Source organism: Narcine bancroftii, chromosome 1, assembly GCF_036971445.1.
Source record: "Narcine bancroftii isolate sNarBan1 chromosome 1, sNarBan1.hap1, whole genome shotgun sequence".
Classification (NCBI taxonomy): Eukaryota; Metazoa; Chordata; class Chondrichthyes; order Torpediniformes; family Narcinidae; genus Narcine; species Narcine bancroftii.
In genome coordinates this window covers 203461175-203489042 of record NC_091469.1, presented here as the reverse complement: position 1 = coordinate 203489042, position 27868 = coordinate 203461175, and the positions used below count along the sequence as shown (strand labels likewise).

Here is a 27868-nt window from a genome sequence, read left to right as displayed (position 1 = left end):
GGTGTGCACAGCACAGAGGCAGGCTCTTTGGCACATTGCCTCCACACTGGCCATGAACCTACCTAAACTCATGGGTTTACCTGTGATGAGCCTGCAGTCTTCTCCTCCTCAGTGATTCAAGTCAACTTGTTGCTTCTTGGACAATCATCTGGACAAGATGGAAACAAGTTGGGGGGAAGAGAACCTATCAGGACTGTGATGTGTTGGGAACAAAGACCTAGGTGAACCCCCATCCACCTGGCAGGAATACTGATCAATTAACATGATCTAAAGCAAAACACTGCAGATGATAGAAATCTGAAATAAAACAGAAAATTCCTTGGAACTGACAGCAGGTCAGACAGGAACTGTGGAGGGGGAAGCAGATCAATGACCTTCCATCTGAGCTGTTTGCAATCAGACTGCAAGGAAGGTGGGTGGTGGAGAGGATAAAGTTTGTGACAGGACAGAAATAGCATGAGGATGGGAGTTCGGAGGCTGTGATGGACCTGGCCATGTTTGTTGGACCTGGCTATGCTTGTCTCTCCTGTGGCTGTCTGCGATATGGGACACTGTAGGTCTTGGGAGAGGTAGGCTCCAATGTACCAGCCCTCAAGCTGCTCAAATTCCAGGTGATTTTTATATTTCCTTGTAAGTAAATGAGAATCAGGAATGAGTTGTCTTTACAATATCAATGTTCCCTGAAATTCTGACCTGTGAAGCACTGAGTCTGCAGAGAGTTGCTGGATGTGGACCCAGAGACAATATAAAACAGGAGAGGTTGGTGTGTGATTTAGAGGGGAATATGGGGAAAAGGCAGGTAGGTGGAGTTGAGTCAAAGATCAGATCAGCCATGATCTTATTGAATGGTGGAGAAGGCTCGACGGGCCAGATGATCGACTCCTGTGCCTATTTCTTACGTTCTTATAATCCCCCTCCAGTTGGAACCACTCTGCCAGTGCCAGCACCAGGAAGATGCAGAGCGGTTCCAGCTGCATGGGGGGGATTATGGTTAAGGAAGACAGCCATTTTGCCCATGGATCTCCCCCTCAGCACTAAACTGGAGCCCATCACTCTGATGGTTGAAGGCTGACCGAGTTTTGATAAGCTGCACCAGCACCCCTCTCTCTCCTCTACCTGCACAGGCAAAATAATCAATGCTGATCACGAGTCTCTTCTTTTTTGGAACAGCGACATTCGCCCATGTATACATATCGCAGCCGCTTGGCAGATTTCCGTATCGAGAAGAAGATTGGCAGGGGGCAGTTCAGTGAAGTCTATCGAGCAATCTACCTTCACAATGGAAAACCAGTGGCTCTGAAGAAAGTCCAGGTAAGAGCGGGGGTGCACAGGAGTCCGCAAACACTGGAATAAAGAGCAAAACACACTCAGCAGGTCAAGCAGCAGCAGTGGGAGAGAAAAAAAAGTGATAGTTGGTCTGCTCAAGCCACTGAGTACCACCAGCACATTGTGGTTTACTCCTTAAAGGCAAAGCCCAGATAGACACAGTCTTTCAAATCAATTTCCTTCAGCACAGGAACAGGCTCTTTTGCCCATATGTCTACACTGAGCAGAATCCCTAAGTTAAACAAAAACTCTGCCGCCTGCACACGATCCTTTTCCTCTATTCCTTGAAAATTCATGTGTCTATCTGGAAGCATAAATGCTGCCATTTTCAGTAAATGTTAATTTTCTACTAATGCAAGTGAATGTCCTAATTTAAATTTAGCATCGTTTAACATGTTTTAAAAAATTGTGTCAAATGCCTGTTGACAGTTTTTTAAAAATTTCCCACGTAGGTTCAAACACCACCCAATTAAAATTTCCTTAAACAAGGAAGATTCTCTATTGAGGCAAAGAGCATATAGATGTGGGATCTGGAGTAACAATCTGCTGGAGGAACTCAGTTGTTTGAGCAGCATCTGAAGGGGATGCATATAGATGTGGGATCTGGAGTAACAATCTGCTGGAGGAACTCAGTTGTTTGAGCAGCATCTGAAGGGGATGGGGGAGGGAAGGGAATTGTCAATGGTTCAAATTGAAGCCATACATCAAGATCACACATTACTTAAAGCATCCTCGGTCAAGGGCAAGAAGAGAACATTATTCGCAGGAGTAGCGCGAGTGTGTGTGTGTGGTGTGTGTGTGTGTGTGTGTGTGTGTGTGTGTGTGTGTGTGTGAGTGATCATGCCTCATCTTTCCATCAACTCCATGATATTCTCTTGGGCAATGAATTCCAAAGATTCTTCATCCTCTACTCATCTCAATCCTGAATGGCTGTTCCAGGTTTACCAGGCAGGGCATTTGTTAACTGGAAGCCCTTTTTGCAAGTTCCAGCGAGGTCACCACTCGTAACTCCAAGGGAATGTAGGCTTGAACTGCCTAATATGAGTAAGGGCCCAGGCCTAAAACATTGGCTATCCTTTACTTCCAATGGATGCTGCATGACCTGCTGACTTTCTCAAGCACAGTTGTGGACTGCACCCATCCAAGCTTGTCTGGTCTTCCCCTTTCATACATGTACAGAAACAATTAATGTTTGAGTTCATTACCCTGCTCTCACCTTCCTTGTCAGTCCCTTCAATTTCCTTCACATTCTTCCTCGTTTTTGGTTTAATATTTCTTTTGACAACTTGTGAGAATTTTACTTTGATCATAGAGCCGAGTGGGTCTGCTACATTGCTGTATGTCTAAATTTTTTTTTAAAAGTGGCTGCACAATCGGTGTAGCAGTTAGTGCATTGCCTTTACTGCACAAATGATCAGGAGTGGACGTGGGTTCGAATCCCGCGCTGTCTGTAGGGAGTTTGTACGTTTTTCCGTGTCTGTGGGGTTTTCTCCGAGGGCTCTGGTTTCCTCTCATCCTTCGGGGTGTAGGTTAATGGGGTGTAAATCGGGCAGCACAGACTCATGGGCCGAAATGGCCTGTTACCGTGCTGTATGACAACATTATTTTTAAAATCGATTGCTACATTAAATTTTCATGAGAGCAAGCGCGAGTCTACTTTTCTTGCTTTTATTTAATGGGATATATATCACTTGTAAATGATGTTTTAATTTCACAAACATTAACTATGTTGTTTACTGCCTTAATCTCAATTTAATTTCCCAGTCTACCATCACCATCTCAGACCTCACATCTTTGTTGCTTGTGATCAGGTTGAAGACCCAAGTATCAGAGTGAACCAAATCTCTTGCAAGCAAGAAAATGGTTCACATTCCACTGACGCACAAATTTTCTGGGCTTGATTCCCTGATGTTCAGGATTCTCCTTTTTGCTCTTTCGAGTCAGCGGGCTCCCACAGTTCACCATGCTCATTGAAGTCCCAAATGCCCAACCACTTATTCTGGAAAAAGTCACAATAAAGACACCATTTTATTAGTATGCAATGAAGTTTGATGCAATGATATTGCATTAAATTAAAAAAAAGAGCATGTTATTAGAAGCAGAAGTAATTATCTTGGATTACAATCAGTAACAGCCGACGTTAGCTATTATTGGAGCTTCATGTTTCTACTTATTGTTTATTATCTTCACTAGGTCTTTGAGATGATGGATGCCAAGGCAAGACAAGATTGTATCAACGAGATTGACCTTCTGAAGGTAAAGCAAGAAGATTCTGGAATTCTCATCAGAATGGCAGGGACATACTAGTCCATCTCTGTTCCTATGTCTTGTGATCTTAAATTTACATTTATTTACAACATAGTAGAAGCTGATTCTGGCCATTGAAACCCATGTCACCCAATTAGATCCAATTTACCAAGGGTGGGAGGAAACCAGAGCACTTTGGGAAAAAGTACAAACTTCTTACAGACAGCGCCGGATTTGAACCCGGGTTGCTGGCTTTGTAATAGCATTTGGTAATCACTAACCGTGCCATCCATGGTTTCTTTAATCAAATACTGGAGGTCAAAGGCAAGAACACTTGAACCATCCCATCATTCTCAACCCCCCAGTGCACCTGGCGGCCTATTAAATACTATTAAATGTTCACATTCATAATGTTGGCAAGTCCACAGAGGAAAGTGAAGGGAATCTGAAAACAATGAGATACAGCATGAAAACAGACATTTTAGCACACTAAGTCTATGCTCAGAAGTGCCCATTTACACCCGCGCAACACATACAGTGTTAGAGGAACTCAGTGGGTCAGGCTGCATCAAGCAAGGCAATAGACAGTCAACATTTCAGGCCAAAACCCTTCATTAGGAATAGCAAGAAAGAGTGCAGAGGCCAGTATCAAAGGGTGGTGAGGAGTAGGAACTTGTACGTGATAGGTGAGAACAGGTGAGAGGGGGAAGAAAGGGGAAGAACTGACAATAATATAAGAAGCTCGGAGATGATGGAAGAGGCAGAGAGCTGTGCAAGATCAGAGCACAGTAGATCACAGAATGGAGGTGGGGATCTAGAGGAAGCAAGGTGTCTATCATGGGGTGGTAGAGAGAGTGGGGGTCGGAAAAAGACCACTTTGAAGAAATCCATGGAGTCACAGGTAGAATGTGCAAACTCCACACCAAAAGCACTGGAGGTCAGGGAGAAAGTGAGGGACTTTAGTACTACCAGCTGCATCTGTGTGCCACCAGGAAACTGGAGACAGAGAGAAGCATTGGGCAGACATGACCCTAGCCCACCAGAACAGTCTATACCTTGATAGACTCCTGAGAGGTAAGAAGGGATTTTGGCTTGAGAACTTTGCTCTCAGATTAGCCTTGATTTTTCCACATAGTCTGAAGGGTGGGACTTGGAAGGAATAGGACTTTTCTGAAGGAGACTCCAGAACTGTCAGAGTGCTGCACTGCTGGCATTGTTGCCTTTAAGATTCAATATTAAACTTAATGTCTAGTATTTAGGCCAAGCGACGATGAAGAAATGATTAAATAGTTCCAGGTCAGGAGTGTGTGTGACCTGGGAGGTGCCATGGTGTGTCTGGGAAGGGAATGAATGTTCATGGGGAGCCAATGAACTGGGCTGGTTTATTGATGCATCATTCCCCCAGAAAGTGGAGAGTATTGCAGCACACTCTTGACTGCTGGCAGATGTCAGGAGCTTAGCAATGTAACACAGGAAGCATATCAGAGGGGGCAGATGCTGGGATCTGGGGCAAAACACAACCCGCATCAGAGAGAGTGAAAGAGTGTTCAACATCAATCCTCCAGCTGGAGTTCTTCCAGCAAATTGCCTCTCTCTCCACTCTTGGTAGGACCAGCTCTGAGATGCATGTGAATGATAAAGTTCTATGTTTGTAAAGGGCCAGAGACCCTGGCGCACGAGTTACATCCTGCTGAAAGGATAATGGCCAAAATCTGTTCAAAGACAAGGCCAAATTTAATTTTAAATGCTCAAATCAAATGAAATATTGTTCTCAACAATCTTGGGCTTGTAAAGTCTGAAGTTTGTATTCTAAACAAAGTGTCTGCTTGGCAAGAGCCATCTGTTGCTAGACCTGGGATTCTGAAGAAATGTTAACAATGCTATGTTTTATTTAACAATTTAATCATGGTCATTTTCATGCGGTGATTAAAGCCTTTAAACTTCTAATGACTTCCCATGGTTTGGTCATTACTGCTGATAGATCTTTGAATATTTTGCAATCAGTTGAGAAATCATCTCTCCAAGAGGATGAGGGATAGTTCCATTTACCTCAGTGATGACACTAACCAAAGGATTTGCCAAGTGAACATTAAACCATTAGAATAAACAAGCAGGAGCAACCTCTCAGACTCTCTGAGGCTGTCCCACCACAACATTCTTGGCCTCAACACCATTTTCCTAGAATCCTCACCTTCTATAGCGCAAGAATTCCTCCCTATCTTGAATATCCTCAGTGATCTGAAGACAAGAGTTTGTAACCCACCGGGGTAATTTGAGTAAAGTGGCAGTGATGAACATTAAGGTACTGGTTTCTTTTTTGGTCCTTGCCTGTTTTTAAGTCCAAGCAAATAGCGATGGACATATGAAAGACTGCAGATGTAGGAATCTGGAGCAAAACACAACCTGCTGGAAGAACTCAATGGGTCAAGCATCATCAATGGAAGATAAAGAATAGTGGACTTTTCAGGCCAGAACCCTTCATCAGCTTTCATTTGTGGTCTTGCTGAAGGGTTTCAACCCAAAATACAAACAGTTCCTTTTTTCCCTTTTGAAGCTGCTCAATGCTTGAGTACATTGTCTTTTCGTCTCCAAGCAACAGTGCAATTACCTCTTGATTGCACTCTGAAATGGTGCAGTACACCATCTTCCAGCACCCTCTGCATGAAAACCAATGTGTCTTGATTGACTGAAGTGCCTTGAGACAGAAGAGGGAGTAAGGCAATGGGAAGGAGTGAGCCCTGAGGAAAGGTGAGGGTAGTTAGGAGTATGGTCAGTGGGGGGGACAGTGTCACACTCGCTTAACCTAGGGTTCCCAGAGACTGTCAGTGCTTACTGCAGCCCCAGGGAACCAGAACAAGGCAGAAATTCAGGGCTGATGGTTCTGAAGGAAACTCCCAATTCACAAATGCTTGCCAACCTTGGCACCTGTGCCATGAAAGGAAGAAATCAGAGGTGACCTGTGGGAGGTCCTGCCTCACAAGCATGTTGACACACAGCCATCTTAATCCCCACATCTCAACCACACCCATGTCATTTCCCCTGCCCACATCTTAGCCAGACCCATATCTTAGCAATACCAACATCTGATCCCACCAGATGGCTGCTCCCATGTCTTGCCCCACCTATTCCCTAGCCATGCCCATGTTATCCAGACACACCTAATAGATAAGAGAAGCAAGAGGATTGTTTCCCCTGTTGGGTGAGACTAGAACTAGGGAATTTAACCTCGATTTGGGGAGTAAAGATTTAAGACAATGAAGAGTAACTATTTCTGCCAGGGAGTAATGAATCTGTGGAATTTCCTGCCCAAGGAAGCAATAGATGCTGCCTCAATTAATGTATTTAACACACAGAGAGATGGATTTTTCAATAAAAGAGCAACTAGATGTAAAAGGTGGGTAAGTGAAGCTGAGTCCATGGCCAAATAACCCATGATGTTGAGCGGCAGAACAGGCTCATCGGGCCAGATGTTGGTCTCCTGCTTCTGTTTGTTAAGTTTGTGTAAAGAGTTGGTGTTGGTCTTCAACCAAATTTTAGAGAACTATTTTGTATTAACATACTCCTAGTGGAAAACAATTCCATGAAATGAATTTGCTTTTTGAAAGGACTTACTGATGCAATGCTCTTTGAATGTAGTCAGTCTTTTTCTGGTGAAGGCATTTGTTAATGAGGCAGTTGACACATTCCTTTGGTTCATAATTTTGTACATAAAGACCACCGCCAGTGGGCTGATAACGCCTCAAACCGTGCATCTTGGCGCCTCACAGTTTGGCGGGCAGCAACCTCCTTTGAAGAAGACCGCAGAGCCCACCTCACTGACAAAAGGCAAAGGAGGAAAAACCCAACACCCAACCCCAACCAACCAATTTTCCCCTGCAACCGCTGCAACCGTGTCTGCCTGTCCCGCATCGGACTTGTCAGCCACAAACGAGCCTGCAGCTGACGTGGACTTTTTACCCCCTCCATAAATCTTCGTCCGCGAAGCCAAGCCAAAGAGAAAGAAAGAGAAGAGAAGAGACATAAAGCTAAACAAAATCCAAATGACACCTGCTGTTGTTTGGTTAATGTATTCCAAGAGATGTTTTCCCAAATATTGAATTGATACCTAAAAAAATGTTAATTGGAGAGAGAAAATTGGGATAATTACTGCAGAATTGATCATTTTCTCTCTTTATTTTGCAGCAATTGAATCACCCCAACATAATTAAGTATTTGGACTCATTCATTGAGGACAATGAGCTGAATATCGCCCTGGAGTTGGCAGATGCAGGTGATCTCTCACAGATGATTAAGGTAAGGAGAGAACCATCTTCTTGTAAGTTAAGAATCGGAATTGCCCCTGGGGAAACTCAGCAACAAGAAGGACTGCAAAATAGTCTCTCATTCATCATTTATATTTGCCATTTTCCCAGAACGCATGTGTGTAAAAAGGTCAGAATGGGAACGAGAGTGCCATTCCTGTTCTGATATTTTACCTCCTAGACCCCTAGTAAATTTCCCTGAGTGCCTACAGTCTAAAATGAACTGCAGGCATTCCATGAACAATGGGCTAAGGAATATCATGTATCGATGCTTTGTGTTGCAAGCCCTGCCTCTTTAATTACCGCACTTTTAGTACGTGTCTAAACTCGCGTAAGGGAATGGAGATTTCAAGTTTTGGTTGGTCATGTGTGAACAACCAATGCCAAGGCATTAGACATTTTTCAGACTGGTAAAATCACACAAATTCTATCTAAAAAAACATAACTTACTCAGAAAAAGGGATCGACTTTTCAGTTTCTGCCTATAAAATTCTGAATAATTACTTTTTCTTTTCCAATCTTATTTATTAATTTTAAATTGAAGCATACAAAAGAGAAACATAATTTATAGAATGCGAATTTACAGATTCTAATCAAACAGTTAAGCATTGTAAACAAAGAGCAATTAAACTCCCCACAACTCTCATGTTCAAATAATAAAAACAGTAGAAAAGATGAATGATCTAAACTAATAAATTAATCCCAAACCAAATAAAGTAGCCTAGCCCCCCCTAACCTAATAGTAGAAATTAGAAGTTGGGATGCCTTAAAACAATAAGATTCAATAATTACAAAGATTTAACAAACCCATTGGCTTCATTCTGCCACTTAAGTTCAAGTATAGTCACATGGTACAGTGATGGTGTTTGTTTTGCAAGCAGATCAGCTTGTCATCCCACAACTCACACATGTACCGGGGGGGGGGGGGGGGGGGGGGCAAGTTTAAAGCGGCCAATTAACCCACCAACCCCCATGCTTTTGGGATGTGGCAGGATTTCTAAGTACCTGCTCACGTGGTTATGGAGAGAACATGCAAACTCTATGCAGATAGCATCTGATCTTGGGATTGCATCATCCAATGCCAGAGGCACTCTGTGGTTAATTAGGGAGTACTTAAGGTGATATGTGAGTGGGGGAAAAAAGGTTGAGAACTACTGGACTAGAACCATGGTCACTGGAGGTGTGAAGCAATGCCTCCACTGTGAACTGCTCCTGTATGTGGATCATATTCCTCAGTCATTGGAGTAAGATCTCTGTCATGGTGTTTTGTGATTTTAAACTCTGAAGAATAAGATGACTTTATTGAACTATATCAAATTCTGTGGGGGTAGGCTGCTGACCAGACTGAATGGAGGTATTTACAACCAAGCATTTCAGAATGAGGGGTTGGTACTGACATTATTTGGATGGCATCATAAAGGCAGAGAGATTGTTTCCACTGGGAGATGAGACTGGAGCAGTGGCTATCAAACTTATTTTCTCCCACTCACATACCACCTTAAGTAATCCCTTACTAACTACAGAGCACCTGAGGCATCCAATGCTATAGGAGCTCTGTGGTTAATAAGGGATTACTTAAGGTGGCATGTGAATGGGGAAGAAAATTTGAGAACCACTGGACTAGAACTAGGGGACTTAGCCTTAAGGGTTGGGGGAGAGGGGGTAGATTTGGGATAGAGATGAAGACAAACTGCTTTTCCCAGAGAGTGGTCAACCTGTGGAATTCTCTGTTCAAGGAAGCAGTAGACTGCCTCATTAAATATATTTAAGACAAAGTTAGATAGATTTTGCTTAGTTAGGGAATGAAGGATTATAGGGAGATACGTGGAGCTGTTTCCACAGCCAGATCAGCCATGATCTTAATAAATAGAGGAGCAGGCTAAATGGGCCAGATGGCCAAATCCTGCTTCTATTTTTTATGTTCCAATATTCATTATGGTCTGCGTGGGCACAGTGAAACAAATATTCTTTTCTTGCATTTATTGTTCCACATTCTATTTCCTTATGATTTCAGCTCATTGAGTTCATGCCAACTCACAGAGCCATCCTACTCCTCCACTAATTGTCCCTGCAACCAGCTCACCCACCTGTCCATTAACTTCCCCTGAATTTCACCTCTCATCTACGCGTTAGGGTCATCATAGAGCGGCCAATTCCATGGACTGTAGATGGCAGAGCTTTCTCCATTCCTGCACCGTCTACCCTTCAAAATATTTCATGGGTTGTAAAATACATTGTAATATCCTGAATGGAAGAAACAGACACAAGAGGAACGCATGATGGGGAGAAATCTTCACAGTTAAACACACCTTCCAATAAGTATGACTTGCTTATCCAGCAAAATTTGCCTGGAATAAACATGGCTACATTATCAAGTAACAACCGCACACAACAAGCACTTTGTCAAACTCCCTTCAATGATGCTGTCTTTTTAATGAATTATTTATGAAGGATTACAGACAGGTACTCATGGGACATCACTGCATAAACCAAATGAGGAATTGGGCTCCCTTTTAGTTAAATGTCAGCTGATTTAAATAACTATTCCATTGTGAGTATTGAACCTACTCAGGCAGATGAAAGATAAATAAGGGGGAAAAAGAAACCACTCCAGTTTGCAATTGAACAAATAATTAGCATCGCAATTACCTGTGCAAGTAGGGAAATATGTGTAATAATACGGATAAGGGTTGCCTTTTTTCATGCACACACAAGTTTCTTGATGTAAGACATTTATAAATATTCCATTAACTTATTTTAGCATTGTAGATGATCTGTGTGAGCTCAAGAAATAAATTGAAGTTGTGCTTCTCAGTTTTAATGAGGAATGTTTTAAAACAAAAGGGTTAATGCCATTGTTAATAATCTGCAATATGTATCTCTGAGATTGTTTTTGTTTATTTCTGGGGAGTGGGCATCAGAGGCAAGGTCAGCATTAATTGTCTTTGAGAAGGGAAGGGGGAGGGGTAAAGGCTGAGCCAACACCTTGAGGGAAAGGAAGGGAGCTTCAGGATTTAGACCCAGCCTCCCTGAAGGGCCAGGTGATACACCCCCAAGTCAGGATGGTGTGGGTTTATGCAGATGGTGGTGTTTCCATGATGCTCTTCTTGGGGGTTAGAGATCACTGGATTAGGAGGGGCTGTTAGAATAGCCTAATTGGTATCACCCCACATTCAATGTTTGAGAAACTGCTGGCCTCTTTTACATTTGTTTTGTAAAGTGAAGACACCGCCATTGAATCTTTGATGAGAATTTGTGGAGCGCCATAAGAAATAAAAGAGCTGCACTGGTGGTTCAAGGATTAAATGCGCAAACCTTGTTACATTAACCATTGTAGTTAGGAGAGCTCAGCTGTACTCTGTGGTCTGAGCTGTCACATCACTCACACCTGGGAAATCAGGAATAAGTGTGTTCCAGGAGTGTCAGTCAGTATTCCTTGAAGTACCAGTGGTGGGCATCACAAACAAGTCAGGCATGTCAACAGAGACTTCAGATCACATGGATAGGACAACTGAGGCCACATGTCCACAGAGAGTTCAGACCACATGGAGGATGACTGAGGTCACGTCCAGGACGACTGAGGTCACATGTCCACAGTGAGTTCAGACCACATGGAGGATGACTGAGGTCACGTCTAGGACGACTGAGGCCACATGTCCACAGAGAGTTCAGACCACATGGACAGGACAACTGAGGTTACATGGGAATTTGGACACAAACACAAGGTCTCACATACAAGGCACAAACACAAGATCTGAAACTCAGGACACAAGTACAGGGTCTCAAACATAAAATCACAAATGCAAGCCTCAAGTATAGGTTTGCAATCACAGATCATAAATACAGGATTACAGACACAAAGTTTCAAATACAGGATTACAGAGGAAGACCACAAGGTCATTTGACCAAACCAAGAATTGCTGGAGGGATTCAGTGGGTCAGACAGTATCTGTGGATAGAAATAGTCTGCCAATGTTTCAGTTCAGGACCCTTCATCAAGGTAAAAGAGAAATCTAAAGGTGGAAATAAACTGGGGAGAGGGAGCAGAAGAGGTAGGGTATTGGACAGAAGGTATGAGAGGTGGAGAGACAGGTAGTGGGAGAGATTGTTGTGAGGTGGGAGAGGAAGTGCAGGAGTAGATAGATGGAAATGGAGGGACCAGAAAGGGGGCGGGGGGGGAGGTATCTAAAGTTAGACACACTTGACCATAATCACACAGGAAAGTATTGCAGGAACAATTCATTCAGCCCTGAGCCCACACAGATGTCACTACCAGAGCAATTTAATCCACTAGGTGTAACTAAAGGAATATTTACCACATATTATTACCTTCTGATATTTGATATGTGTTTGAGCATTTATTGTCATACATGTGGGTACATTGTACAGGCGCAACAAAATTCTTACTTGTTGCAGCCACACAAGTCCTTGAGATAGCCCAACTGGAGTAATATAAATTGATTTTCTGTATTATGCCATGAGACTGAAAAATGGATAACAAATATAAAATGATGGATGAATAAATATTCCTTTATTCATCCTTGCCAAGCCCAGTGAACAAGGACGGGGGGAGCACTGTCGAGGATAGGTTGACGGATGGGTTTCCATACTGAAGGGAGTCACCACAGCCGCGAACTTTACTCCGGGAGAGGAAGGGTTAAATGCTAATACAGTATGAATAATGCCTTTTGTTATGCAACATTTCAGCAAACGCCGCTTGAATGCCGTTAGCTTTGGAGTCACAGCTCCCGAGCCTAAACCTCATTGTTTATTCCTTCATCTTTTATTCATTGTTTCGACAGTACTTCAAAAAGCAAAAGAGGCTCATTCCAGAAAGAACAATATGGAAATATTTCGTGCAGCTCTGCAGCGCAGTTGAACACATGCACTCCCGGAGGGTGATGCACAGAGGTGATGCTCAGTCCCGACACGGCCCCATTCGAACCGACAGCAGCTCCATCAGCACCGGGGGAACGGCTGTGTGTGTGCGCGCACGCCTGTGTATGGTAGAGAGAGAATGTGTGTGGAGTCTGTGGACGGATAACCACGGGTGACAGATCCACAGGGAAGAGCCCACATCACAGTCATTGTGTTTGAGGCCAGGGTGACAGGGGTGTGAGTGGAGTCTCAGAGTCAGGGGGTAGTCAGGTCTGGAGATGAGCTGTCACTAATCCACTCCCCTCTACTGCCACAATTTAAAGAGAAAGTCCAAGTCTAATTAAGGCCCCAAAGGCACAGAGGAAAACAAAGGAAGGATCTGTTTCTATAGGATTTTTCTTGTCCCTTCAGAGTCACAGAGAACACAGCACAGAAGCAAGCCATTCAGCCCATCTCATTTGTGCTGACCAAGCAGCCCGCTGGACCAGTCCCATTTGCCTATCTTTGGCCCATATCCCTCTGAACCTTCCCTGTTCAGCACCTGTCCAGTAGATTCAAGATTTCTTTATTCTCATGTAATATTACATGAAATTACCTTCTGCCTGCCTTAATGCAGATGTTGAGTCACCATTAGTGTTACTCAGTACCCCTTACAGTAGGAGAGAAAGATAGGCAAAAGGGAGTCCCTCAGAGTCACACAGACTTCTGTTCAAATCATCGGCAATTCAAGCTCTAGATGTATATCTCCAAAAAGATCTGGAAGCCTTCAGCGACAAGGCCCTTTGGGAGTCCTACTTGTCCTCAGCATCCTCTCAAATCCTGGTTCCGTTACCTGGTTCCCATGACCCAATGTCCAGCAGCCCGCAGCCTGTGTAGGTCCTACAGCTGCTAAGCCCCTCACTGGTCCACTGCCAAGGTTACCTTCCCTGTAGAGTAATCTCCCATGCTCCTCCTCATCAAAGTGGGGTGTTCTCCCCAATTTTGATGCCCTGTGCTGGTCTGCTGCTGCCCAGAGTCTGCAGCACCTTGTGATGGTCCCCAGCAAGTACAAGAGCTGCCATCTTGGGCACAGACCTCACGATTGCAGGATTTTAAATGAAAGCACTATTAGCTCCTTTAACAGGCCATTTAAAGCCTATGGGATTGAATCCACTCTCCCAGGTCAGCAATAGTCAGAAATGCTGAAATTACCAGGTTGTGAAAATCTTGATCAGCTCACTGATCCTTTAGAAAAACAAATCTGGTCAATAAATAACGGGAAATATAGCACAAGAGCAGGCCATTCAGTCCAAACAGTTCCTGCTAACATTTATGCATCACCTGAGAACTCCTCCCATCTCTTTGCATCACCTTGACCCCATTCCCATCTACCTACTACGCTTGTCTACATTCCCATAAATGCATCCATTCTGTTCCTGTGAGAGCAAATTCCACCTTCTCTTCCCTCGTTGGCTGAAGAATTTTCTTCTGAGTTCCCAAGACAAGATAGGAATCTTAGTGGGAATGGGTGTGTGACCTCTTGATCCCATTCCTCTCTGCAATGATCTCACTGATTGCTTCAACAATTTCTTTTGTATTCCCAATTACCTTTAACCACCACCCATTCTCAGCTACAAGAGAATGAATCAGCATCCACAGCTACATGAGAATTCCAAAATTTCACAAATCTCCAGTCAGCGAATTCCACTTCGTCTCTTAAATAGGTGACTCCTTCCCTGAGACCCTCCACCAGTGCCTATCTGATCCAGTCCCCTGATGTCGTAATCAATACACCCCCACACCTTTCTAAACTCCAGGAAATGTCCAATACTTCCCAAAGGGGTGATCATCCTCTCAAATATTGGCTTTTACCCAATTACCCAATGTGCATGATGACGGGCACACATTTTGGATGGATGGATGGTACAACACAGGAACAAGCCCTTCAGACCATAATGTCTGCACCAAACACGATCCCCACAATAAACTCAATCTCTGCTGCCATCACTTGATCCTTATCTCTCCATTCCCTGCAAATTCATGTCTCTGTGAACACCACCATTGTATCTTCTTCCATTCCTGGAAGCCACCACTGTCGATGTAAAATATTTGCCCCACATATCTCCTTTACCCTTCACTTTAAAAATATACCTTAGTTGGGAACATTTTCACCCTTGGAAATATTCTGACCATCTATCCTAGTAATACCTCTTGTAGTTTTATAAGCATCTATGAAGTCTCTCCTCAGTTTCAGAGAAAACAACCCAAGTTTGTCCAACCTCTCCTAATAGTTCCTGCCCTATAATTTGGGTAAATCCCTTCTGTACCCTTTCCAAAGCCACCACATCCTTCTTGTAATGGGGTGACTAGAATTGCTCATTATACTCCAAATCAAGATTCAATTTACACAGAAATGTTTCCTGTGCTTGCTGACAACTAATCCAGTGCCCTTAAACAAAAGAGAGAAGCAAAAGAATCCCTTCAGAGAGATTGACAGGCTTTGGATCTCACCACCTCTTGCAGGGCTCCCTAACTTCTGCAGCCACATCATTATCTAGCTGTGAATGGAAATCAGGCCAACTATTCTTACATCCTGTCAATAGAGAATTTTCCCAGGATCTGTTGTCTGGGTTTAGATCAGTCCAGCCCACCTCTGCTTCATTCTGGAGTGGGTTGCCTCTCTTGGGGCAGCTGCTCTCAGCCATGAACCACATTTGCCCAGTGCTCTGACAACAGGCAATCGTACTGGTCTGGGCTCCTTTCTGCTTGGGTTCTTGCCGACATGTTCTGGAGAAGTTGCTGGCAATTTTCTACGTTGCACAGACAACATGAGACAATGAACTGCTTCATTTCTGCCTTTGCTTTTCCTGTGATAAAATTTGTTCTGTGAAAAGTCCAGGTGGGACTGATGTCAGTGTGAAGCAGATGGGGAGAGGAGTGGGAGGGGTGGGGGTGTGGTTAAAATTAATCAGTGATTGTCTCTGTCTCCGATCCCAGATATCAAGCCGGCAAATGTGTTCATCACGGCAACGGGGGCAGTGAAGCTAGGAGACCTTGGCCTCGGTCGATTCTTTAGTTCCAAGACCACAGCGGCACATTCCTTAGGTAAGAAGTGGCTGTCAACGACGAACCTTAAGCTGCAGTCTTCATGCACTGGTGGATCTCTGGTTGCATTGCTGCTGAGAGGCTGAAGGATGCAAGTTTTTGCACAGGGTGGTTGGCCAGAAATTTCATTGTTTCACTGCTTCAAAGAACAGTTAAGAATGGACTAGATTGGTAAGAACTTGGAATCATGCATAGGTTGGGATCCACTGATGAGAGATCACAGTGAACTGGTTGACTTATGATAATCTGCAAGTACTAATGTTCTCTCTTTAGTTCCAGTTTCTTAATTAAAACCATGGTGGGGTTTGAACTCATGTTTCTCAATCACTAGGAGCCTTACAGCACAGGACAAGCCCTTTGGCTCAACCTATCCATACTGAGCAAGCTGGTCCCATTTGTCCATTTATTTCTAAACCCTTCTTGTCCATGTATCTGTCCAAATGTCTTTTGAATGTTGTAATTGTCTCCTCTTCTACAGTTTCATTCTAGATATAGACTACGTTCTGAGCAAAAATGCTGGCCCTCAAATCCCTGAAACCCCTCCTCTCTCACCTTAAACTTTTGCTCTCTAGTTCTCAATATCCAAAGAAAGGCTCAGGCCCAAAAAATCGATTGCTTTTTGCTTTCTATGGATGCTGCATGACCTGCTGAATATTGTGTGTTGCTGTAGTTCCCCAATATCCGAAGACTCTAGTTCTATAATTGTCAACCCTGGGAAACCGACTGAGCATTTTTTTTATCCATGCCCCTCCTGACTTTATGCCCTTCCATGCTGCGATGTTCATATGTTACCTGCTTTTCCACTGGAAGTACTTTCTATTCCTTCATCATATTTAAATAGCAGTGATGCATTGAACATCACAGGAGTGTGACATCTTTTAAACACAGGTTGCTGCTCGATTACTCTGGATCTTGGAATAAAGTGGATGTCACAGGGTCCCCAGTCTGTCTGTCTGTCTTTGGCTCCCTGTGTGACTCTCTCTGCAGATTATCTCACTTGGGGTAACCACCCTTCTGGATAATACCTTTATCTATGGAAGTTCCCATTTGGAGCTTCCCGGGCAGATAATGAAAAGTGATCAACAACCAGAGACTGAGAAAAGTTCTTGCAGTCCTGAATATATCCCACATCCCAAAGACATATGGGGTTAGTTGGTTAATTGGTCACCTGCATTTGGGCTCTTGAGTTGGAAGGGCCTCTTACCATGCGGTGTCTCTAAATTAAAAATAGCTAAGATCCAAGCATTTGGTGTGCTTCCAATTTAAACCTGTAATGTTACTGTTTGTGTTAGAATAATCTTTCAGGTTGGTGTAGGCAAGTACAGAGTCCTTCCAAGCTGTGGGCAGAGATATCTGCAGACTGTTTGCATTTTTGGAGCTTCTAAATATTCCACTTCCCCTAGACCAGGGTTTCCCAAAGTTTTTAGCTCACAGAACCGTTTTAGGCAGCATTTGAAACTGCGGAAGTACAGTGTTTCCTCGTTATTATAATAATGAGAAAGTAATGATAATAATAAATAAAAAGAACGTACCTTGTGTTCAAACAAAGGTTGAATTGAGTGTGATTTTGGAATTAATCTTTTTGCTTTTAAATTTAAATCATCATCATGGCTTAGCTTTGTGAACGAAGATTTAGGAAGGGGGCTGTCCACGTCTGCTGCAGGCTCGCTGGTGGTTGACGAGACCAATGTGGGACAGACAGGCTCGGCAACAGCAGCTACAATGGAAATTCTGTTCTGGTTTTGGTGCTGCTGTGTTAAGGTTCTTCCTCCATCTCCTTTTGTCCTCAAGGCCAGCCCTGCATGCGTTCTCGAAGGAGGAGACAGACTGGTGAATGGTGTGTCACTAGGCCATGTATTCAGAAGCTAGAGCAGACCACTGGTGATGGTCCAGGCACCAAGGGATTTCTTCCGAGAGTCCTTGTGCCTCTTTTTTGGAGCCTCTCTGTCATGGTGGCCACTAGAGAGATCACCATACAGCACAATCTTGGGAAGCGATGATCCTCCATCCTAGAGATGTGCCCTGCCCAATGTAACTGCGTCTTCAACAGCATTGTCTTGATGCTAGTAACCTCCGCCTGTTCAAGAACTTCAATGTTGGTGATGAAGTCACTCCAGTGGCATTAAGGATGGTGTGGAAGCAGCATTCGTGGAAGCGCTTAAGGAGTTGTAGATGGTGATGGTAGGTGACTCACAACTTGGAGCCGTACAGGAGGATGGTCAGTACAACGGCTCTGTACACTCTGATCTTTGTGCCTTTCTTCAGATGCTTGTTGTTCAAGACTCATTTGTCCAGCCTGCTGAATGCACTTTTTGCCTTTGCCAGTCTTGTCAACCTTTTTTATCGATCTTGGCATCTGACGAGATGGTGCACCCCAGGTAGCTGAACTGGTGGTCTGTCTTCATCTCAGTCTTACCAATGGTAATGCGGGGAGGATGGTATTCTTCCTGAGGTGTGGACTGATGGAGAACTTCTGTCTTCTTCAAGCTGACTTCCAGTCCGAAGAGCTCGGCAGCCTTCGCAAAGCAAATGTTATACGTTGCAAGGCTGTCTCTGTATAGGCAACAAAGTCAGCATCATCGGCGAAGAGTAGCTCTTGAATGAGTTGCCTCCAATGTCTTGGTGTGGGACTGTAGTCGCCTCAGGTTTCCACTGATGCAGTATCGGATGTAGACACCATCCTTGCCATCAAGGTCTTCTGTGGGAGCATCATGCTGAAGAAGATGATGAAGAGAGTCAGGGCGAGGATGCAGCCTTGCTTTACACTTTTGCCTTTTGAGAAGGGCTCTGAGAGGTCATTGATGTGTCTGACTTGGCTACGTTGATCTTCATGTAGCTGGATAACCATGCTGAGGAACTTTGAGGGGTATCCCAGTTGTTCCATGATTTGCCACAAACCTTTTCTACTCACAGGGTCGAATGCTTTGGTAGGGTCGACAAATGCCAGGTACAGACCCTTGTTATGTTCCCTACACTTCTCTTGGAGCTTCCCGAGAAGAACAAATACCATGTCAATTCTCCTTCTGTTGGCTGTGAAGCCACACTGACTCTCTGGGAGGTGTTCTTCAGCAATGATTGACACAAGTTTGTTCGGGAGTACTCTTGCGAGGATTTTTCCTGTGATGGAGAGCTGAGTTATCCCCCCGGTAGTTGGAGCAGTTGTTCTTGTACAGGGTGATGATGACTGCATCACGGAGGTCCTGTGGTAGTTTGCCTTGTTCCCAGTAGAGTTTGGCATGTAATGCTGTGCCCCCATGCTCCCAAACGTCTGGTGGGATTCCATTGAATTTTGTTGTCTTACCACTTTTCAGCTGTTCAGTGGCCTTGACAGTCTTCTAGGGTTGGAATTTTGTCTAGTTCTGTTTTCTCTGGCTGTTGTGGGATACAATGAATCGCTGAGTCTTAGAGCATGTGGTTGGTGCTGAAGAGAATCTGGAAATGTTCCGACCACCGGTTCAGGGTGGACTCCTTGACTGTATAGAGTGCCTGGCTATCTGCACTGTGCAAGAGACTGGGTCTGGTTCAAAGGGCTATACATCGTCTTTAGGACTTCATAAAACACTCTGTAGTCACTGGTGTCTGCACAAAGTTGAGTTCTGTCTTCAAAGTTGGTACACCATATGTTCTAAATCTCTCGAAACTTGCACTGGAGATTGCTGCATACAAGTCAGAAGGCTGCTTTCCTATCAAAACAAGATGGTTGAGCAAGGTCCACCTGGTGGGTGGATCTCTTCTTTGATCTCCTGGTTGTTTTAATTGAACTAGCCTTTGTTCTTCTTTTTGGAAAATTCTAGGATTTCTTCAAGGTGTGCAGGATGGTAGTTTTTAGGTGTTTCCAAAGCCCTTCTGGAGAGGGGTCTGTGTGGAAACTGGGATCCTCAAGCCTCGACTGAAGATTTGCCTGGTAGTCAGCTTTTACTTCAGTTGACTAGAGATGGTCAACCTGGAACTTCTTCCTCTCTTTCGGTTGGGTTTGAAGTGGAGACTTGAGTTTGCAGTAGACCAGACGATGGACCCATATGACACTCTGTGCTGGGCATCACTCAGGTGAGTAAGATGTCCCCGAAGGTCTCTCTGGCACACCAAGATATAGTCTATGAGGTGCCAATGCTGGACTGAGGATGCATCCAGGTTGTCTTCAGACTGTCTTTCTGCTGAAAAATGGTGTTGGTGAGTTGCTGCGTCGCGTAAAATTCTAACAGAAGGCGCCCGTTGTTGTTGCAGCTTCCAGCACCTTGTTTGCCAAGTACTCCTTTCCAGGCTTCTGGATCTTGGCCTACTCTGGCATTGCATTTGCCAAGGATGATGACCTTGTCATCTGCAAGGGTGTTCTGTATCAGGTTGCACAGATCAGTGTAAAATTTATCTTTTTCTGCAGGATCCACTTGAAGAGTTGGGGCATACACGCTGAAGAGTGTGGCCTGCTGCTTGGTTCGAAGTGGAAGGCTCATGGAGATCATGTGGTCAGAGTGACCCATTTGCAGGTTTACAAGTTTGGAGGCAATGAAGTTCCTGACCATAAAGCTAATGCCAGAAAGACGTCTCTCAGTCTCTGGCTTGCCTGTCCAGTACAGGGTGTAGCTGGTGCCATTTTCTTGAAGGCTGCCTTCCTCTGGGAAGTGGACATCACTGAGAGTAGCAATGTCGATATTCAATCTTGAAAATTCATGTGCAACTCAAGCGGAGCGTTGTTCTGGGCAACCACTGTCTGCTATATCGAGCATGGCTCTGATGTTCCAGCGTGCGAGCTTTAGACCTTGCACATCAGGTAAGGCAGGTGTGTTCATTTTCTTTTTTATTGTTGTTCATCCACATTTGAGGATGCCTGTTGACCACAGCTAGCCAACTGGGGAAATGGAAATGAGCTTTGGTTAGGCCACCTTTTCTAGGCCCCTCTCTGTATGGAGCAAGCAGTGTTGTCCCAAGAGAAGGCTGCTTGGTCATTCAGTGTGCTGCGAAATGATGTTGTCCTGTCCGGGCTCAGCATCAGACAACCTATACACCTTGAACCGCCTGCATGTAGGATCGGAACTGTGGCTTCCAATGTCAGCTTCCACCTGCCTTTTTTGACCTTTACCCATCGCTGCAGGGCTTAATGAATGGTCAGGGAGGATGGTTGAAGACGTGGGCATGTCCCTCGAGCCTGCATAATGGATTTTTTTAGGTGGAGTGCAGTGTGTGCAGTACTGGCCCCACCCTTTACACCCAGGGTTTATCTGCCATGGCCTAGCAAGCAGGGTTAGTGACTGCCAGGTCTTCAGTTGCAGGTGTTACGCTGAAGTGTCCTTCTCTTGGATGGATCGCCTGATGAGGCTAACGAGCCTCATTTGCCTGGGTTTGAAATCAGAGTTTCCTTCTCTTAGGCTGGCTACCAACTAAGGCTAACGAGCCCAGTTACACCGCCGGACACTTGATCGTACCATGACGTAGCAAACTCAGTGAAAATGGGGGACACTGATGAGAAGGTGTTGATACGGATGCAGTAATGTAGGAGAGACCATCTGCACTGATCTCCTGTCTGGCAAACCAGACAGTGGCCATGCAGTGATCACTACACCAAGAAAGGTGAGGCGATGTATTACGCGTGCACTTTCCCTGGGTGAGCAGAGCATCAGGCCCAGACTTCATCTGCCCCCTTAAAGTGAAAATATACAGTGATGAAAAAGTGAAATCCTTTTTTATACTTGCATGTATTAATTTATTCTCAAAGAAATTCAGTTTAGTTTTTACTTAGCCCCTAATAATTCTGTATTACTAAGAAATTGCAATATTCAATAATTTTCTGATTATTCTTTCAGATTTTTTGAGATGAGAAAGAGTGCCACTTTTCCAATACCTGGTATATAAAAAAGCACAGTAAGGAAGTAAATAAACTCACCATTCTCCATGCTGAAATAATTTGTTGCCTCTAATTTACATTTAATAGGATTGTTTCTTGTCCTCACAGATCCTCTTAATGTTGGGCACCATATTAGATAGCTGTATCCTTATGTCAGGAGCTGCATCAAGTCAGTTTCTGTATTTTGTTTAGTTGCTGCATAATAGGAAAATCCAGTCTAGCACATGCAAGTCGTGGAAAATGGTAACAGGCAGAGCACAGCAGACTTTGCCAAGGACGGATCTTCTTCACTCACGCGAATCCAGAATATAGCGGAAAATCTTTAAATCTTTGCTGTAAAATTAAAGTTGGATGTTACATCGATTAGGTTTTCATATTCTTGCACAGATAAATCGACAGGTTGGGTTGTGACAACGGAAGGATTTTGTACCCATCTCTTGTTGTTACTAGAAACGTTGGGAAAATATTCATCAAATATTCATAAAGTAGTTATGTGTTGTACTATTTCATCAAGAAAATCTTCATCTACATACACATCATGCTCCAGCATAAAGTCTTGCGGCGTGGAAAAACAATCAAAGATTTTTTCCTTTCACCATTGAAATCTAAAAGTCAAATTTTCTAGAAAGTGATGAAATTTTGTCTAACACATTAAAAACAGTTACATTTTTACTTTGTAGGGGCATAGTTTCATTCAGTTTTGTGAATATATCAACAAGATATGCAAGACGCATTAACCAGCTGCAACTTAATGGGCACTCTGAGAATGAAGACTTCAAGTCACTAAAATAAACTTGAAATTCTTGGCAAAGTTCAAATAGCCTTACTAATACTTTTCCTTGGGATAACCATCTCACTTCTTTATGCAGTAGTAAGGCTGTGTTGGCTTCCCATTTCTTCAGAGAGGTTTAAAATGGGACTGCAGGGATCGACTTTTGATATAATTAACAAATTTTCCTGCTTCATTGAGCACTTTTGTCAGGGGCATGGGCATTATTTTCACTACAAGTGCCTCTCTATGAAGGGCACAGTGAGTCCTGCTGGAATTTGGTGCAACCCTCTTAATTCCGGAAACAGTTCCAGCAATTTTCCCTATGAGAGTTTTGGCTCCATCTGTGCACACGTGTGAACACTTTTTCCACGGAATGGCATTCTTCATCATGTAGCTACTGATGCAGTTAAAAATTTCTTCCCCAGTTGTGCACCTTGCAAAGACATCTGTTGACTCGTCCAGTTGTATCGAAAAAGCATCACATAACTGCAAACAACCCATTAATTCCCCTTCTCTGTCCTCAGCTAGATCCTTAATACATCTTGCAAAAGTATTATTTGACATTTGCACTGCATCAGGTTTCCTGCTGAACTGCTCGATGAACATAGACTTCACTATGTCCTTTGTACAAGGCTTAATGACAGATTCTCCAAGAGTGTGGGCCTCTCCAGCAAGGGCAATTCGATAACTTATCCAAGCTTCAGTCGCATTCTTATTCTCTGTCTTTGCTCTCTTTATGGTTTCCATCATAAAACCTTTACTGGTTCCAAGTGAATCCAATTTTCTTTTAAAGGACACATCCCTATCTTTGTGCTGGAGATGATTTGTTTCCATATTCTTTTTAATTTTATTGGGGCCAAAGAACTGTTCGACAGAATTTTACCACATAAAATACATTGTGTATCTGGTGCCTCTTTATTCCTGGCTGAGGTGATGCTGGTCGACAAATAATTTTAGTCATACCTTCATAACTTTACACTTGATTTTTCAGATATGGGCATATTTGAAGATTCTTCAAGAAAAAACAGTGACACTTCAGTATCTTCTTCAGAGGAATTATCCTGTCTCTTAGTTTCTTTTTTAATCCAATGATTCATGAGTTAAAACACGCATGGAAAAAAGTAACACTATTGTTTATAATATTGCACCCTTAAACTAATTACAATAATCACACATCAGCTCTATAAATTTTTCTCCATGTGGAATCTCAACATGGAATATTAGTTAAATATGGCCAACTGCTTCGCGCCAGTGCATGAAAAATTCTGATTCTCATTGGTTAAAAATTATGTGCCAAGTGCCATCTGCACTGCTGACGACAGGTCTCAAGATTTTTTAAATCTTGTGGTCATAACCTTGTGGAGTCTGCATGCTTATGACTTGTCCTTCTGCTAATGGCTTAAGCAGTTGGCTGTTTCTGTCGTCGCACCTTTTCTGTGTTAGTCTCCTGTTTAGTAGTTGTGACTTAATTTCTTGTGGGTCCTTCAGCTGGGGCTCCAGGAGCCTCCTTGCCACTGACAGGGTCGTCCGCATCTGGCTAGATGTGAGCCTTTGTGCCGGAGAGCCCAATGTGGCATCGTGAGGGATATTTCTTCGGTTCAGCAGGTTGAGGAACACATCCTCAACACGTCTTCTCCCTCCCTGTGAGACTTCTCCAAGAGCTGTTTTGCGCTCCTCATGGCTCTTTCAGCCAACTTCCCCGACTGTGAGTACTCCGGCTGCTAGTGGGGTGATTGAAATTCCATGTTGCTGGTAAGTGTCTGAATTTCTCACTGGTAAACATTGTCTGATAGGAGAGTGTGGGGTGACCCATGCACCGAAAAGTGCCTCATCAGATAAAAGGTCTATCTCAAACCATCCAGAGTATGAATCGACAAGAACCAAATACTGTTGACCGTGCCATTCGAAGATGACATTTACCATGGTTGACCAGGGGAAGACCGGCACTGGGTGGAGTTGCAGCGGCTCTTTCTGCTGGTGTGGTCTGGTACTATTGCACACCAAGCAAGCTTGGCCAAAAAACTGTGTCTCTTGCTTTGCGTTTGGTTGCTTCTGCCCCTAGGTGCTCTCTGTGCAGGATGTTGACATAGATGTTTTGCAGTGAACTCAGAACTACTGCTCTCAGGCCTTTCATTTTGATTCTGTCATTGATGAGTAATTCATCCTGGAATGGGAAGTAGGGTTGTACTTCAGGTGGGAGGCTGTGCTGCTTGTCAGGCCAGCCGCCCTTACATCGTGCTCAAGGTCCTCAAAGTTGCGTCTTCAGCCATGTGCTGTCTCAGTTCATCCAACCAGGAGGAGGAATTGTACATTACTGTCATTATATCAATGTGTCCTCTTCCTCAGCTTGCTGGATCATGCATTTTCTGGGAGCATGAGATAGTGCATCGGCTCAGTCCATTTCTTTTCCGCACTTGTAAACTAAAGTCAGGCTGTATTTTTGAAGCCTGAGCATCATTCTCTGTAATTTGCAGAGGCTGCGTGGTAAGTGGTCAGTCTCTCTGGTCACTGGCCTACCATAGATGTAGTCTTTGAATTTTGAGCAAGCGAAAACTACTGCTAACAACTCCTCCTCTATTTAAGTGTATCTGGTCTCCGTGGTGGTGAATGATCTGGATGCGTAGGCCACTGGTTTTCCATCCTGCAGGCATGCTGCACCCAGACTGTATTGTGATGCATCACAGGTTAGCATGATTGGTCTGCGCATGTCGTAGTATGATAGAACAGGTGTGCATGACATATGCCTTTTTAATATGTCGAATGAGTTCTGTTGTTGCTCATGTCAGGATCACGCTATGTTTTTGTGCGTAAGCTGCCTTAGTGGAGTGAGATCATTGGAGTTTGGGATAAACTTGCTCAGGTAGTGATCATGCCCAGGAAACGTAGCGCTGTCACGTCTGTCGGTACTGGCATTTCACTGATTGCTCTAGTCTTTGAAGGATCCGCCTTCAGGCCTTCTCCTGTGAAAACATGGTCGACATAACCAACCTGGTTCATACAAAATCTGTACTTACGGAGGTTGAATTTAAGATTAACCTTCCGGGCTTTGTTGCGTACCTTTTTAAAATCTGCGTCATGTTTGTCCAGTCCTTGCCACCTATGAGTGTGTCATCAACAATGATAGCACAGGGATACCCCGCAAATATTTGCTCTATTGATCTTTGAAATATTTCGCTGTCTGAATTGATTCCAAATAGCATTCGTCGGAATCTGTATCAGCCAAAGCTCGTGCAGAATTTGGTTAGCAGTGATGACTTCTAATCAAATTTGATTTACCAGAAGGAATTATTTGCATCTAAAACCGAAAAAACGGTTCCGTCAGCCATCTGCTTGGCAACCTCCTCCATGGTGCGCATTGGATGGTGTGGTCATTTTAAAGCTGTATTGAGGTCTCTTGGGTTTTTTTTTTATTAAATTTTTTATTTTTCACACCATAAATCACATTAGCCATGATATACACTTTTTCTTTTTCACACATTTACAGTGACTTTTTCTCCCCCCCCTCCCTCCTCCCAAGCCACCCCCCCTCCCTCCTCCCAAGCCACCCCCCCACCCCCCCCCCTCTCATCCATTTTAGGTATACAATCTAGGTTGCATTAATTCAGTCAGACAATGTTGTCATTCAACAAAAATACACCAGAAATTCTACAGAGTCCATTCTTTTCTTTCCTTCTCCTTCCATCAACTTAGGTAATGTTTGTCCCCGGTAGGTTTTCACTATTGTAAATTGTTTTTCAGGAAGTAGATTCTTATTCTTTGAACAAATGAGAGATAAGTACAATAAAACTGGAGATACAGCGCTGGCATATTACCAACTGAGATCCTACTTGAAGGATAAATTAGGAAGCAATTTGAGTTTACCAGAGGGAAGTAACCTTGAATATGTGATTACAGATACAATGTTAATCAAAAGATTTATAACAAATATGTATATTAAACTGCAAGAAAAGGAGAATGAGGAAACAAATGGTAAAACTAAACAAAAATGGGAACAAGATTTAAATATAAAGATAAAAAAGGAAACATGGGAGAAATTATGTTCTGGAACGATGAGAAATACAATAAATACGAGGCTACGTATGATACAATATAATTGGTTACACAGACTATACATTACACCGCAAAAGTTAAATAAATGGGACCCAACAGTATCTGATAGATGTTTTCGATGTAAAAAAGAAATGGGAACAACAATTCATGTAATCTGGACATGTGAGAGAGTAGAAAAATTTTGGGATGATCTCAATCAGATATTAAATAAAATAACAGAAAACAATATACCAAAGAATCCAGAGATCTTTCTCCGAAGTAACATAAAAAACAAAGAATTTGGAATTGATTTGGAGGATGCACAAAAAAGATTTGTTAAGATAGCCCTAGCCGTAGCAAAAAAATGTATTATGTCAACCTGGAAATTGGAAGATAATTTGAAAATACAACAATGGTATATAGAAATGAATAAATGTATTCCATTAGAAAAAATAACATATAGTTTAAGAAATAATATTGAAATATTCGAACAAGTATGGGAGCCTTACATTAAATACAATAGAGGTCTCTTGGGTTGATGCAGATCCAGATTTCCTGTCTTTCTTTTTTCTTAGCAGCCACCATGGAGGACACCCACTCGGTGGGCTTGAAGACTGGGGTAATCACGCCCAGATCCTGCATCCTGTCCAGCTTGGACTTAACCCTGTCCTTCATTGCTATTGGTATACAACGTGCCAAACGTACCACAGGATTCACTTCTGGGTCAGGCTGCATAGAATTTGTTACTGGCAATTTTCCCGGTTCTTCCATAAAAAAGTCACTGTTCTCAGAAAATATTCTGGGCATTAAATCAACTTCAGCCGGACTTATCTGGTAAATGAAACAAGTTCCATGTCCATGCTTGTGTTCAGGCCCTGCAAAGGCAGGATATTTTATTGAACTATGAGAAAAGTTTTTATGTTCAGCCGTCTTTGTAAGTAGCACGCAGTCACACTGTGCCATTGGTTCTGATTCTGCTTCCCCCGTATGCCACTCGGTTTGTGGACTTGGAGCACGGTATGATCTGTTCTGACTTGTTCAGTCGGTTGAACATTCTTTGTGACATGACGTTGCATTTGGCCCCATTGTTAACTTTCATGTCTGTTGCTTTACCATTAATCTTCATTGTTACAAATGATCCCTTGTTCCTTCTGATTCTTGCTAGGTCTCCTGGCCTCTGCAAAGTCAATCCATCAATGTAATCATCATCCGAGTTGGTTTTCCCTTGCTCAGGTTACAACTGGTTAATCATCCTTCTGTATATGGGTCTTGGGGTGAGTTGCTGCCTAGCTCTGCAGCATCTGCTGAAATGGTTCCATTTCTGGAAGGCTATGCACTGCTGGTCAAACACTGGGCACATCTCTCGTCTTGCCACATGGTCGCCGCTGCAGT

General features: G+C 43.5%; 1 protein-coding gene and 1 long non-coding RNA gene across 7 annotated transcripts in view; one reads left to right on the top strand and one right to left on the bottom strand.

Moving 5' to 3' along the window:
* The window catches only part of LOC138738357 (serine/threonine-protein kinase Nek6-like), a 157890-nt gene that overhangs the window by 78569 nt on the left and 51453 nt on the right, over positions 1–27868 (top strand). For 4 of the 5 annotated variants that reach the window (XM_069888420.1, XM_069888411.1, XM_069888393.1 and 1 more), the window contains exons 3-7: positions 1171–1311; positions 3520–3582; positions 7756–7866; positions 12677–12785; positions 15729–15836. In XM_069888420.1, coding sequence (XP_069744521.1) covers positions 1171–1311; positions 3520–3582; positions 7756–7866; positions 12677–12785; positions 15729–15836 — 532 coding nt within the window. The remainder of the gene's footprint in view (positions 1–1170; positions 1312–3519; positions 3583–7755; positions 7867–12676; positions 12786–15728; positions 15837–27868) is intronic. The other variant, XM_069888432.1, reaches the window with a different exon arrangement.
* On the bottom strand, positions 1066–27150 carry LOC138738373 (uncharacterized). Of its 2 annotated transcripts, XR_011341515.1 has the most exons (4): positions 26986–27150; positions 9962–10118; positions 3112–3325; positions 1066–1344 (listed from the first exon to the last, which is right to left on the bottom strand). It is a non-coding gene; the product is annotated as an uncharacterized lncRNA (long non-coding RNA). The 2 variants fall into 2 exon arrangements; XR_011341514.1 differs by lacking the exon at positions 1066–1344 and having other exon boundaries at positions 2981–3325.